Below are 15,750 nucleotides of genomic sequence, written 5' to 3'. Positions count from 1 at the left end.
ATAAGGAAGGCAAACGGAATGTTGTCCTTTATTGCAAGGATGTTGGAGTATAAGAGTAAGGAAGTCGTGCTACAATTGCACAGGGAGCTTTGGTCTCCTTATCTAAGGAAGGATATACTTGCCTTGGAGACGGTGCAACGAAGGTTCACTAGATCGATTCCTGGGATGAGAGGGCTGACCTATGATGAGAGATTGTGTAGAATTGGCCTATACTCTGTGGGGTTTTGAAGAATGAGAGGTGATCTCATTGAAACATAAGATTCTGAAGGGGATTGACAGGGTAGATGCTGAGAGGTTGTTTCCCCTGGCTGATGTATCTAGAAGTAGGGGGCAAAATTCTGAACGGTTTAGACAGGTTAGATGCAGGAAGAATGTTCCCAATGTTGGGGAAGTCCAGAACCAGGGGTCACAGTCTAAGGATAAGGGGTAAGCCATTTAGGACTGAGATGAGGAGAAGCTTCTTCACCCAGAGAGTGGTGAACCTGTGGAATTCTCTACCACAGAAAATTGTTGAGGCCAATTCACTAATTATATTCAAAAAGGAGTTAGATGTAGTCCTTACTACTAGGGGGATTAAGGGGTATGGCGAGAAAGCAGGAATGGGGTACTGAAGTTGCATGTTCAGCCATGAACTCATTGAATGGTGGTGCAGGTTCGAAGGGCCGAATGGCCTACTCCTGCACCTATTTTCTATGTTTCTATAGTCTCAGGATAAGGCCATTTAAGACTGAGATGAGGAGGAATTCCTTCACTGAGGGTTGTAAATCATTGGAATTCTCTACCCCAGAGGGCTATGGAAGTTGAGACTTTGAGTATATTCAAGAGTGAGATCGATAGATTTTTGGACTCGAGGGGAATCAAGGGATATGGAGATCGGGCACGAAAGTGGAGTTGAGATCGATGATCAGCCATGATCTTATTGAATGGCGGAGCAGGCTCGAGTGACCATATGGCCTACTCCTGCTCCTAGTTCTTATGTTCTTAAAAGTTGTAAGTTTAGCACCAGGCACTAATCAACCTTGACGCCTGCGAAATTGAGTCTCTGCGCTGAAAGAATGCAGGGGATCTCTAAATCAGGCACTAATGGCGTAGGTGAGTGGTGTTGGGCTCCGAATGATAACGAAAATGAGGTGTTGTCTAATCGGGTGTGAGCATTGGCGAAGGCGCCTTCCAGCCATTAAAGGGGAGGTCACTGTAGTTTGCACACCAGCCCCCAATGATTTGGGGAGTACAGAACGGCGATACGCTGTGGGATGAAATGCAAAGGCCTTTGATGGCCCGCAATACTCCAAGGACTAAGCAGCATTTACGTGGCTGCAGATACATCATGTGCTCTCTGTCACGCATAAATGACCTTTGGAACGGAAGTACTGGGGGTATCCCTTTAAATAGCGTGCTGCCAGCCGACTTGTCCATGCCTCCACGCCCTGACGCTGGTGGTGGGCACTACTGAAATGTGCAGACCGGGCACCCAGCAATCGTTGAATGCTTGCTGACATCACTAACTGTTATCACCAGCGCTATGGGGCCGGCGAATGTGACATGCAGCACGGGATTCGCCCCGTTGCAGCACTACTGCCTGGGCACCCCGTTACCGACCTCAGCCCAGGTGCTAACGGGCGGCGCCACGCTGCTGAATTTCTGCCCCTTTCGAGTAAACCATTGGCATTCTGAAGGCCAGTTTTTGTTTTATTTATTCACGGGATGTGAATGCCGCTGGCAAGGCCAGCATTTATTGTCCATCCCTAATTGCCCTTGAGGAGGTGGTGAATACAACTGAGGGCAGTTAAATGTCATCCACATTGCTGTGGGTTTGGAGTCATATATAGGCCAGACCGGGTAAGGACAGCAGATTTCCTTCCCTAAAGTACATTTGTGAACCAGATGGTTTTTTTTTTATGACAATCTGGTAGTTACATGGTCATTATTATCAATATTAGCTTTTTTTATTCCAAATTTATTTAATCATTTTGAATTTAAATTCCAAGCTGCCAAATGGTGGGATTTGAACTCATGCCTCCAGATCATTAGTCCAGGTCTCTGGATTACCAGTTCAGTAACATAACCGCTATACTACTGTTAGGCGCGCGGATCAACTGTGGGGTGGCGGGAGAGGGAAGCAGGCGGACAATGTACTACAATATTGTCCTGTCAGGATTTTAGAAATGTATCTTGCAAAGAGGCCTCTTTATGGATGCCCCAGAGGAGGAAGGTGCACCAAGGTAGCAGAGTGACAAGGGAGACAATATACTGCTATAGGAAGAAGATGCGGAGAACAGTTGGCTAACTTAAAGGGAATTCAGGCTCCAAAGTATATTCTAATGCATATCCTAAATTCTCTAATAATGCTGTTCAGGAACTAGCGAATGTAATAAAAATGTTCCTTTGCAAAGTCTTAAAACTTTAAATTTTGTGTGAAATGATGTAAAATTAAAAAAATATCATAATCCAAGATGTGTAACAGTTATTTTTCTTTTTCTTGTCCACAGTACTATCTCTTCTGGCATCAGTGCTATGGCTGCAGTCTTTGTTGAAGATTTTATAAAACCAATCTGGAAACCTTGGGAACAGCTTTCTGATGGGAAGAAAACTCTGGTCTCCAAGCTCCTAGGTTGTCTTTAAGTTCTTTTTCCCTACTGCACTTTAACAGCATTTCAGATTGTATCTTCACATCCACAGATGTACTTTTACATTATTGTATGGCCGAGCTTGAAGACTTAGTGAGAATCCTGAAAAGCATATTATTTATATTAACATAAGAAGGAAGAACAGCAAATACTGGAAATCTGAATAAAACAATAAATGCTGGAAATATACAGCAGGTTAGTCATCAGCTGTAAAGAAAAAAGACAGGTCATGATGCTTTAGCTGTGTACACTTCATAAGAGCTGAAGAATGAAAGATGAACAGACATTTTAATAAGATCAGAAAGTAAACAGAAAAAGGGGGTGAGGAGGGGGGAGAAAATGAACAAATATGGCAATCCAGAGAGGGGTTGATTAAATGATCTGCAAAGGGCTGAACAGAAAATAGTTAGATGATCTTGAGAGAATGCAGAGATATAAAAAGGACAAAAGATTTTGAGAATAGTTGGGGCGGTGAGGTGTGAAAGGAAACGGTCAAGGATTTGTAGGCCAAAGACTTCCAACACACTGGTGTGAGACGTTATTTTATTCCAAGCTTATGTATAACTTGTCAGGCTGCAATCAGATTACTCTCAGTGAAGGTTGTAATTATGACATAGTAATTTTATACTTTACTTAAAGACTGTACTTGCTCTTGACTTCCTATGTGCATCGGCATGCACGATTGACTAGTAATATGTTAAAAATCTTGGGCTAAAAATTCGGTTGTGTAGCGCCTGTTGTTTGGATCTTACAGGTGCTGTTTTAGGTCGAAAATAGCGTCCAAACAGGGAGAGAGGACCTGTGTGAAGGAGGACAGTAGGAATATGTGTATGTGTGTGTACTAGACCCATGCAGCAGAGCCTGGTCTCCAATCGTATTGGATCCCCTTGCCATTGGATGAAGACCTTGCTCTGTCAAGCCCATATGGTAGCTGATGTGCAACGGCCACCCCACTTTAAAAGAATTCATGTACAGGCATCTTCCACCCTATAAAATGAAGTTCGGGACCTGGAACGTCAGGACCCTCATGGACAACCCCAACGGCGACAGACTAGAACGCTGTACTACTATCGTTGCTCGGGAACTCAGATGATTCGACTTAGACACTTCCACCCTAAGCAAGAATTGACGGGCAGGGGAAGGCCAGCTCAAGAAACAACATGGTGGTTACACCTTCTTCTGGCAAGGTGAACCAGAAGCAGAACGCCACCTCCATGGGGTAAACTTCGCCATAAAAATTGAGCTAGTTGGGCATCTCAGAAACTCCCCTTGTGGAATAAACGAATGCCTCATGACCCTTCAGCTCACCCTAGCCCGGAACCAGTGCGCTACAGTCATCAGTGCGTACGCCCCAACACTGGAAGCTACAGACGAGATTAAAGAGGAATTCTACTCCAGCCTCGAACAATCCCTGTCCTGAGTCCCACGGGCGACAAGCTGATCCTCCTTGGCGGTTTCAATGCCAGAGTTGGAAAGGACACAGACCTCTGGGGAGGTGTGATCAGCAGAGAGGGGGTAGGGAAAACCAACTCCAACGGTACGCTCCTCCTGACGAAATGCTTAGAACATGGTCTTGTCATAACCAACACCTTGTTTTGTCAGAGACAAGTACAAGGCCTCATGGCAACACCCTCGTTCCAAGCACTGACATTTGCTAGACTACGTCATCGCCCGAGCGAGGGAGGGCAAGGACGTGCGCATCACCCGCACCAGACAGGAGCTAACGACTGCTGGACTGACCACCGCCTAATCCGCTCTGTCATTTCCATCAATATAGCCCCAAAATAGCGGTGGAAACAGAAACAATGCCGCAGGAAACTCAACGCTGGAGCACTCAAACACCCTGCTAAGAAAGCCCTATTCCGCCAGCACCTCACAACCAACCTGACGACCTCCAGTGAACCGGAGACGCAGAGTGTCCACACTGCCTTGTCTGCCCTCAAGACCTCCCATAATTTGCAATTGTGAAGAGACGCTTGGCCACTCCACCAGAAAACATCAAGACTGGTTCGACGAGATTGCCAAGGAGATCCAGGAGCTAATAAGCCACAAACGCAAAGAATTCTTGAACTCGAAACAGAAACACAACTCGGGAGCAAGAAAGCAGCTCTATAGACGTCTGAAGGCCGACGTCCAACGTGAAAACTCGCGACCTAAAGAACAGATGGTGGGTGGAGAAAGTGCAGGAGATCCAGCAACTAGCTGACAACCACAACGTGCATGGATTCTTTAGCGCAGTCAAGACCACCCACGGCCCAAGCACCCAAGGTCCTACCCCATTGACGGCCAAGAATGGAGAGGTACTCATCAAGGACAGAGAGGCAATCAGTGCCCGTTGAAAGGAGCACTTAGAAGATCTCCTTAACCGAGACTCTGTCTTCGACGTGAGTGTCCTCAACACCATCTCCATCCCTCAGCATGCTACCCGCCACCATCTCAGTGCAACCTCAGCCCGGTATGAGGTTGAAAAGGCCATCCATCAATTGAAGAACAACAAGGCCTCAGGAGCAGATAGAATCTCCACCGAAGCACTAAAGCATGACGGAGAACTATTGGCGCGAATCCATGAACTAATTTCTCATATTTGGAAGGAGGAAAGCTTGCCAGGGGATCTCAGAGACGCTGTAATTGTGATCATCTTCAAGGAAGGTGACAAGTCCGATTGCGGTAATTACAGAGGAGTTTCCCTGCTGTCTGCCGCAGGGAAAGTCATTGCAAGAATCCTCCTCCATCGCCTTCTCCCAGTGGCTGAAGAGCACCTCCCAGAGTCACAATGCGGATTCCGCCCACTAAGGGGCACAGTGGACATGATCTTCACATATCTATAGATGGGGAGAATGAGCTGAGGCGTCACAAAGCAGGACAAGATGCTAGAAGAGACAGGAGGAGAAGGGTAGCAGGGCTCTCAGCAGGTCATATACACCCAGGGTCTTCAGAGAGTAATTCCCCTACCTCAACCCCAGACGATAAGTGACGTCTCTGTTTTATATAAGAATTAGGAGCACGAGTAGGCCATTCAGTAAGATCATGGCTGATCTTCTATCTCAAGTCCACTTTCCTGCACTATCTCCATATCCCTTGATTCCATTAATATCCAAAAATCTATTGATCTCTGTCTTGAATATACTCAATGACTGAGCCTTCACAGCCCTCTGGGGTAGAGAATTCCAGAGATTCAACAACCTTCTGAGTGAAGAAATTGCTCTTCATCCCAGACCTAAATGGCCGCCCTCTTATTCTGAGACTGTGACCCCTGGTTCTGGACTCCCCAGCCAGGGGAAACATTCTCCCTGCATCTACCCTGTCAAGTCCTTAAACATGTATGTTTCAATGAGATCACCTCTCATTATTTTAAACGCTAGAGAATATAGGCCAAGTCTACTCAGTTTCTCCTCATAGGACAATCCCTTCACCCCAGGAATCAAGTTGAGTGAATCTTTGTTGCACTCCCTCAATGGCAATTATATCTCTCCTGAGGTAAAGAGACCAAAGCAGTGCACAATTCTCCAGGTGCAGTCTCACCAGGGCCCTATATAATTGCAATAAGACATCTTTACTCTTATACTCAAATCGTTGAGTAATAAAGGCCAACATACCAACCATTTGCTTTTCTAATTGCTTGCAGTACTTGCATGTTAACTTTCAGTGATTGGTGTACAAGGACACCCAGGTCCCACTAAACACCAACATTTCCCAATCTCTCACCATTTAAAAAATACTCTGCTTTTCTATTTTTCCTACCAAAGTGGATAACGTCACATTTCTCTACATTATATTCCATTTGCCATGTTCTTGCCCACTCACTTAGTCTGTCTATATTCCCTTGAAGCCTCTTTGCATCCTCCTCACAACTGGCAGGGGGATGGGAACCTAAGCAGGGAGACAGAGGGAAGTAGAATGGGGGCAGAAGCAAAAGATAGAAAGAAGAAAAGTAAAAGTGGAGGGCAGAGAAACCCAAGGCAAAAATCAAAAAACCACATTACAGCAAAATTCCAAAAGGGCAAAGTGTGTTAAAGCCTGAAGGCTCTGTGCCTCAATGCAAGGAGTATTCATAATAAGGTGGACGAATTAACTGCACAGGCAGCAATTAACGAACTCCGCTGCTCTTCTTTAAAATAGTGCCATGGGTTCTTTTATGTCCACCAAAGAGAGGAGATAAGGCCTCAGTTTTAACATCTCATCTGAAAGACAGCACCTCCAACAGTGCAGCGCTCCCTCAACACTGCACTGGAGCGCCAGCCTAGACTTTTGTGCTCAATTCTGAGGAGTGGGATTTGAACACACAACCTTCTGACTCAGGTGAGAGTGTTACCAACTGAGCCATGGTCATGTTCAATGATTTCAGTGCTGCCCTTGGCCACGGCCTCAGTCACAGCAGCTGCAATTATGCCGAGCAGGGTCAGGATATGGAGCCACGCCTGTTCCCATCCGGGTTAGCTGACACTGCCTATAGTTGTATGCCACCTTATCCTGCAAGAGAGAGGGAAGTGTGTCAGTGAGTGTGGTTCAATGTGTTTGGCTGATGTGGCTGTCATAGTTGAATGGCTGGCAGTGTGCAAACTGAGATGTGGGTGTGAGGCTTGCAGCAGTGACAAGTGTGTGAGGGTGAGATGGAGCATTTGAATGTAAGGTATGAGTCGTGATTGATACAGTTTGTCGGTAGGAGAGTAATGGGGGAGTGGTAAATTGAGCAGTGTGTGAGACTAATAGTGCAGTTTGTGGATATGGCATTTGAAGATGCATTCACTGACCTCGACCTCTCATGTGAGGTCATTGAACTTCTTCCGGCACTGCATGCAGGTCCTTGGGGCAACTCTATTGGCATTGACCTCCATGGCTATCTGTTCCCACTGCCTTCGTAGTGTCTGTCTGGAGGGCCTCATGGCCCCCTGTGGAAACAGGACTTCTCTCCTCCTCTACACCTCCTGTGCTATGGCCTTCAGTGCTGCATCTGAGAACCTTGGAGCCCTCTCTCTGGCCTGTTGTGCCATTGCTGAATGTCTCCCAGTTGAAACTGCCTTCTGAAATGACTTTCTGGTCTTGTCAAACTGCACCTCTCCTTTAAGAGCTGCAGGTTGGCTTTAAGAAGTCCAGGTGTGCTTGTCTCACACGATCTTGGGCCCCCTATTGAGCCAACGTCCACTCAGCAATGTGTTTAGCACTGGCCTCCACGCCAGTTAATTTAGCATGCTGCCTGCATTACTTTGATCGAATTTTTAGCCCAATATATCTGCATTCACTTCCTCTCATTTTTCTCCCATTATAGAATCCTATGTTCACATTTATAATGGAAACTACCTATACAGACTTGACACATTGTAATCAAACCTTCCCACCAGTGGCAGCACTGCAGCAACTTAGTTTTCCCAACTTCTCGGGCTGTACTGCAGAGAAACTTCTATACTACACCAATTCAATTTCCCTCTTTCAGAAATTGCCATATGTTGCTAAAAGCCTTGGAAGAAGGATAATGGACAAGGTTTATTTTGGACTGAAGTTAACAAAGCTAACAGAACCAGGAAGTGGGCATTTGGTTTTACTGCCATTCCCACAGCCTTGAGGCCCACTTTTTCTGCAGTTCGTTACCACAGTGATTTCCCTCCCCTTTGCTGACGCGGCTGCTGTAAATGGTGCTGACAACCATCTAAAGTATTTAAACATCCTTCACCCCTGGAAGTGGGTCCTGGTGTGAAGTGCAAACAACAAGTCATTGGAAGAGTGCTTGCCACACTTCCGCTGATGATTAGGACCACAGGAAATGTGATCCCCATGCTTAAAATTTAAATTGAATTAGTTACCAGAAGTCAACAGTGATTAGTATGAGCATTAGAGATCATAAAGGTGTGGAGAGATTTGGATTGGCTTGTCTAACAGTGTAAAAAGACCAGTGTCATCAAGAAGCTGAAGTACATAGACTGACATAAATGAGGAAGAGGACGACACAGATATGATGAGGATGGTTTTAAGTATGACAGTGCAAGCACGAGGAGGCTCAGTGGAAGTATGAAGACGACAGGGAACAATAGTCCCAGTATGAGGGGGAAGTAAAGGAGAAACATGCACTTCAATTGGCAGAGAAAGCCTCATCAACTACCAAATCTGTGATTGGGGTTCCAGTTTATTTAGCCTATAAATTTGTGCAGAACAATTTTATCTACTAAATATAACTACATTCCAAATTTTAAGGAAGGGGATGCCATTGGTTGCTTGTCAATGGCTTTTGAATTATTAGCAAGCCACAATAGATGGGGATCGGACTATGGGCAGAAAGACTGGTATCATCAAATAATGGTGAAGTGTTTACTCTGTTTTTGCGGATCTATCTGTTCTACAGTGTGGATTATGATGTTTGTGAAATGAGCATTTCTGCTGCCTTTCCTTGACACCAGAAGCATACAGGCATATCTTACAAAGGCTTAGGGCCATAATTACAGAGCATTTACAACAAAAATGGAACATTAACTATTTGGACTCAGGAATGGGAAGTACAATGTTAAAATTTGCAGATGACACCAAATTAGGAGGTGTAGTTATTACAAAGGAAGAATGTGACAAAATACAAGAAGGCATTAATAAACTTGCAGAAGGAGCGTATAGTTGGCAAATTAATTTCAATATAGATAAATGTGAGGTGGTGCAATTTGGTATAAAGAATAAGGCCACATACTGCTTGGATAATAAGAGTCTGAATGTGGCAGAGAAGCAAAGGGCTCCAAGGGTTCAGACACACAAATTATTAAAAGTAGCGATGCAAGTTAATAAGGCCATAAAAAAAGCAAACCAAGCACTGGGATTCATTTCTAGTGGGATAGAATTGAAAAGCAGAGAAGTTATGTTCAACTTGTATGGGACCTTGGTTAGACCACACTTGGAGTACTGTGCACAGTTAGAGGGGGAGAAATTGGGCTACTTTACACCTTCTGTTAGCGCCCCCAGGAGGCACTAACGTGGCGCAAATCAGTTTCCGACCGGGTGCGGCGAGAACAGCAACTCCCACTAAATTCACGTAGCACCCCGCTAACATCATCACCATGGCCCTCGCCCACTGGTTTAGCGTTTGGTGCTGACAATGACAGCTTCAGCAGTCGAGTTTCTGTCAGCTGGAGGAGCGCTGCTTAAAGGCGCCAGCATCCGGTGAAGTTTCAGTCAGCCAATAATATTTCCTTATTAGTTTCAAAAGGGCAGACAGGCGTTTTGATCGATTCGCAGTTCAAGGAGTATTCTGTCACTTTCACTGAGGGCAGATTTGAAACTCCAACATTTACATTGATTCATGGGGGCTGTGCTGACACTGGACCTCGCGCTCCAGCATCACTGTCGGAGGCAACTGAGGTACAATGACTGTAAAATGTGGCCAGAGGGAGGAGGCCCAACAGGGCTCTCAACAGGAGGCCTTACACTCCCAGGGTATTCTGGGAGCACTTCTCCAATATCAATTTCACTGAGCAACAGTGTCTTAGAAGGCTGCGCTTCAGCAAGGACGTGGTCTCAGAGCTCTCTACAGAACGAAGACGGACTACATTTCCTTTGCCACCACCAGACAGAAGCAGCAAGAGCGTGCATGTGGACTTGCTAGGATAGCAGGTTTCCCCAAGGTGCAGGGCGCCATTGACTGCACCCACGTTGCTTTGCGGGCACCGCTTAACAATCCCGAGATCCTCCGTAACCACAGGCTACCACTCACTTAATGTGCAGTTAGTGTGCGACCACACACACAGCGAATACTCATCGTCAATGCCCGCTATCCTGGCAGCAACCATGATGCATTCATCCTGCACCAGGCCGGTGTGTCAGCTCTCTTCCAACAATCTCGCGGTTGGCTGGTTGGAGACAAGGACTATCCACACTCCATCTGGCTCATGACTCCCCTCTGCTACCCCAACACTCTTGCCCAGCACTCATATAATGAGAGCCATGCTGCCACCAAAACCATCATTCAACAGATCATTGGAGTGCTCAAGCAAAGATTCCGTTGCCTTGACTGCTCGAGAGGAGTCCTCCAGTACTCGGTTGAGCGGGTGTCCCTTTTTGTCATTTTCCCTAGCATTTTCTCTACTACAGATGGTGGTTAACCCCCACAACACCTCATAGAAATTTACAGCACGGAAGGAGGCTATCATGTCCGCGCCGGCCGACCAAGAGCTATCCAGCCTAATCCCACTTTCGAGCTCTTGGTCCGTAGCCCTGTAGGTTACGGCACTTTAAGTGCACATCCAAGTATTTTTTAAATGTGGTGAGGGTTTCTGCCTCTACCACCCTTTCAGGCAGTGAGTTCCAGACCCCCACCACCCTCTGGGTGAAGAAATTTCCCCTCGTATCTCCTCAAAAACCTCCCCCAATTACTTTAAATCTATGACCCCTGGTTGTTAACTCCTTTGCCAAGGGAAACGGGTCCTTCCTATCCACTCTATCCAAGCTCCTCATCATTTTATACACCTCAATCAGGTATCCCCTTAGCCTCCTCTGTTCCAAAGAAAACAGACCCAGCATCTCCAATCTTTTCTCATAGCCAAAATTCTCCAGTCCAGGCAACATTCTTGTAAATCTCCTCTGCACCCGTTCCAGTGCAATCATATCTTTCCTGTAATGTGGTGACCAGAACTGCACACAGTACTCCCAGCTGCAGCTCAACCAGTGTTTTATACAATTCAAGCATAACCTCCTTGCTCTTGTATTCTATGCCTCGACTTATAAAAGCAAGTATTCCATATGTCTTCTTAACCTCCTTATCTACCCGGCCTGCTACCTTCAGGGATCTGTGGACCTGCACTCCAAGGTCCCTTTGTTCCACTACACTTTTCAGTGTTGTACCATTTAATGTGTATTCCCTTGCCTTGTTAAACCTCCCCAAATGCATTATCCGGATCACACTTATCCAGATTGAATTCCATTTGCCACTGTTCTGCCCACCTGACCAGCACATTAATATCTTCCTGCAGTCTGCAGCTTTCTTTATCATTATCAACCACACAGCCTATTTTAGTGTCATCTGCAAACTTCTTAATCATACTCCCAACATCTAAGTCCAAGTCATTGATATATACCACAAAAAGCAAGGGACCCAACACCGAGCCCTGTGGAACACCACAGGATATAGCCTTCCAGTCACAAAAACACTCATCAACCATTACCCTTTGCTTTCCTGCCTCTGAGCCAACTTTGGATCCAACTTGCCACTTTGCCCTGGATTCCATGGGCTATTACTTTCGTGACCAGTCTGCCATGTGGAACCTTATCAAATGCTTTGCTAAAATCCATATACATTACATCATACGCACTGCCCTCATCGACCCTCCTGGTTGCCTCCTCGAAAAATTCAATCAAGTTAGTCAGACACGACCTTCCCTTAACAAATCCACACTGACTGTCCTTGATTAATCCATGCCTTTCCAAATGAAGATTTATCCTGTCCCTCAGGAATTTTTCCAATTTTCCCACCACTGAGATTAGGCTGACTGGCCTGAAATTACTCGGTCCGTCCCTTTCTCCCTTTTTAAACAAAGGTACAACATTAGCAGTCCTCCAGTCCTCTGGCACTGCACCTGTAGCCATAGAGGACTGGAAAATGCTGCTATTTTCTCTTTTGCTTCTCTTAACAGCCTGGGATACATTTCAGCTGGGCCTGGGGATTTATCCACTTTCAAAGCTGCTAATACAAAAGCAAAATACTGCGGATGCTGGAATCTGAAATAAAAATAGAGAATGCTGGAAATATTAGCAGGTCAGGCAGCATCCGTGGAGAGAAAAACAAAGTTAACGTTTCGGGTCACCGACCTTTGTCAGAACTGCTGAGTGTTCGAATAGAGCACATTCTTAAGCACTGAAAGGGGGAGGGGAAGAAAGAACAAAAGGGAAGATCTGTGCTCGGGTGGAAGGCGGGAGAAATTAGAGAGACAAAAGAGATGATGGGCCGAATTGAAATGATAATGACAAGTTAGAAAAAGATTAATCTGGATACGGTGTGAATGGTGGAGAAGTGACCAGCTGCCATTAGAGACAAAGAGGAAAAAAAAAGAAGGAAAAAAAAACATAAGATGGGGAGGGGGTGGGGCAAGGGAGCCAAAGATGGCCAGAGGTTAAGCCCCTTAATACTTCCTCTCTCACTATATTTATCTCGTCTAATATTTCACACTCCTCCTCCCTCATTGCAAAGTCTGCATTCATTCATTAAGAATCCTACCCACGTTTTCTGCCTCCATGCACAGATTTCCTTTAAGGTCCCTAATAAGCCCCACTCTTTCTCTAGTTATCCTCTTGCTCTTAATGTATTTATGAAACATCTTTGGGTTTTCCCTGATTTTACTTGCCAACATTCTTTCACGCTCTCTCTTTGCTTTCCTGATATCTTTTTAAATGCACCCCTGCACTTCTTATACTCCTCTAGAGTTTCTGCAGTGTTGAGTTCTTGGTATCTGTCATAAGCTTCCCTTTTTTTCTTTATCTTACCCTGTATGTCCTTTGACGTCCAGAGGGCCCTAGATTTGTTAGCTCCACCCTTTTTTTTAAGGGAACATATTTGTTCGGCACCCTCAGGATCTCCTCCTTGAAGGCCTCCCACTGCTCTGACACTGATTTACCATCAAGTAGCCGTTTCCAGTCCACTTTGGTCAAATCCCATCTCAGCTCCGCAAAATTGGCTTTACCCCGATTGAGAATTTTTATTCCTGGTCCACCTCTGTCCTTTTCCATAACTACCCTAAATCTTACTGAATTATGATCACTAGCACCAAAATGTTCTCCCACTGACATCCCTTTCACCTGCACCTCTTCGTTCCCCAAAACCAAGTCCAGAACCGCCCCCTCCCTTGTTGGGCTTGTTACATACTGGCTAAAGAAGTTCTCCTGAATGCATTTGAGGAATTCCGCACCCTCTACCATTCACACTACCCTTTTCCCAGTTAATATTAGGGTAGTTGAAATCCCCCACTTGTACAGCTCTGTAGTTTTTGTACTTCGCAGCAATTTGCCCACATACTTGTTCTTCTATCTCCCTCTCACATATCATCCCTTCTCACAGCTCTAATTGTTTCTTTAATCAATACTGCAACTCCCACCCCACCTCCTTTTTAACACCCCTCTCTATCACATAAGGATTCAAAATAAAAAGAGTAAAAAAAACGGCATTTTTAAAATAATTAAAGTATTTTAAAGGTGCAATTTGAAAAAGTAATATTTTGCTTGGGATAATCTATTATTCTCTGATCATATGCAGCTATGATATTTGGACTTGCTACAGTAGGCCTGGCTGGGGTAGCTTCTCTCTTGCAAGGAAATATAATTCAGGTAAATGCATTTGATAGATTTTTCAAATAACATTTGTAGAGTTATGAAAGTAAATTTTAATGATGAAACTATGGTTTGTTTTACATATTTATCAACATAGCATGTGTAGCTCTGAATGTTAAAGCGTGCTTTCTTTTGTAATTCTCCTCAGGCTTCACTAAGTGTTGCAGGAATAATTCAAGGACCCATTCTGGGTGTATTCACTTTAGCAGCATTGTTTCCGAAGAGCAATGGCAAGGTAAGATTTTATATTGAGAGAGCCACATTTGAAACTAGTGTAAAATGCCTGGGGCTGGATTTTCGGTCTTCTGCCTCCCCTGTTAGCACCCTGGAGGGGCAGCAATGGCAGCGGTAAGCACTTGCGGGCGGGTGGCCAGCTTCCAGCACCCCACTGGGACATTCGGTGCCGGTTTCGAGGGGGTGCGGAGCATTACCGCCCAGAGGTGGCGAGCTGGTGGGCTATGTGCCTAGTTGCGTCACTGGCCTGATTTTTGGCTGCTGCCTGACCCGTAGCACTCCGTAGAGTGCCCTCTTGGGAACGCCTGTGGAAGCAAGTGTTCCATGTTGTAGCAGCTGCAGTGAGGTAAGCAATGTTGACCTCAGGTAAGCGTGATTGTTTTTTTTGGGGATCTTCTTTTGCGATTTATGTTGTGGTGCTCGGGATTTTCGCTTGCTCAGTCAGCCAAACGTCCTAAAAGAGGTGTGCAGCGCCTCGCTCAACGCTCCGCTCCAAACTCCGGGGCCAGCTGATGAATTTTGCGACGGCAAACGCAATCCATTTGCCAGCGCAAAATTTACCGGGACAACGCTGCACCAAAGGCGCGATCGAATTATTCCCCCCTAGTGTTTCAGTATTCAGAATACATATGTTTAGGAAGCATGGCACTCGGATTACATAGACTGTGTTACAGTTGCCAATTATTTTGTCAGCATCCTTTTTAGCCCTTAACCTCCCATCAAGTCCAGGAAAACAACGGGCTGCGTAGGCCAGGTGGATTTGCAAGTTTTCGGTTCACGTACATGATGCTGAAGTATTAACTGATATTACAGTAAGCGGGGCACTCCAAAATAGTTATATTATTGTAATGTTAATGCTAAATGGCCAAAACAATAAGGGGCCGAAATTACCATGTGGCCCATCCAGGGGCAGTAACCTTCAAGGCCCGGTCATTTAACGCCTGGGGCAGAAGTCCCGCTCCCGGTGTGAAATTGCCCTTTGCGCCCCTCAAACGAGGCGGAACGCTATTTCAGCGGGAGGGGCGCTCCCGAGGTGTCAGCGCGGCGCTGAACGGGTCAGCACTACGCGGCTGCTCTGCGTAGCATTGACGAGCCACAATGCCCTCCCCTTCATTTCATGGAGACGGCTACCACTGGGCCACCAGGGACAATCTCGACGTCCCTTGGGGCAATTTCCCCCGCGGGGCGCAAAGGTGTTGGCGTGGGGCGGTGAGGGTTTGGCACGCATGGCGATTATGTCATTGTCGGGTGTGCGCCAGCCCAGGGCGAAAATCAAGGGGTGTAGTACAAACTCCAAATCCCCCCAAAATCCCGGGGGCAATTTCGCCCCAGGCGCCACCGCTGCCCGCCCCCAGACGAAAAGGCAATTGCACCCCATTGGCACCTACCGGCAGCGCTAACAGGACACAAAAAGGGGCAATTTCAGCCCCATAGAGCCCAAAATTCTGATTGGGCCTAATGACAGAGAGAGGGAGAATCTGCAGACAGGGACTGCATATGGAACGGAACCTGTTTTTTAAAAGTTGTGTCCTGCGTAAAATGCCCAGCTATGTTCTGTTGGGGGCTAGAGGATGATTCTTCTTCCCCGCCCAATCCACATAAA

The 15,750-nt window shown here is 46.0% G+C and overlaps 1 protein-coding gene across 2 annotated transcripts in view; it reads left to right on the top strand.

The window, feature by feature from the left end:
• Positions 1-15,750, top strand: part of LOC139226842 (sodium-coupled monocarboxylate transporter 1-like) — a 152,386-nt gene that overhangs the window by 87,857 nt on the left and 48,779 nt on the right. For both annotated transcript variants that reach the window (XM_070857910.1, XM_070857911.1), the window contains exons 11-13: positions 2,490-2,611; positions 13,840-13,910; positions 14,062-14,148. In XM_070857910.1, the coding sequence (XP_070714011.1) occupies positions 2,490-2,611; positions 13,840-13,910; positions 14,062-14,148 (280 nt within the window). The remainder of the gene's footprint in view (positions 1-2,489; positions 2,612-13,839; positions 13,911-14,061; positions 14,149-15,750) is intronic.

Source organism: Pristiophorus japonicus, chromosome 16 (assembly GCF_044704955.1).
Source record: "Pristiophorus japonicus isolate sPriJap1 chromosome 16, sPriJap1.hap1, whole genome shotgun sequence".
Taxonomy (NCBI): Eukaryota; Metazoa; Chordata; class Chondrichthyes; family Pristiophoridae; genus Pristiophorus; species Pristiophorus japonicus.
Note: the sequence above shows the minus strand (reverse complement) of the source record. Positions and strands in the feature narration are given on the sequence as shown.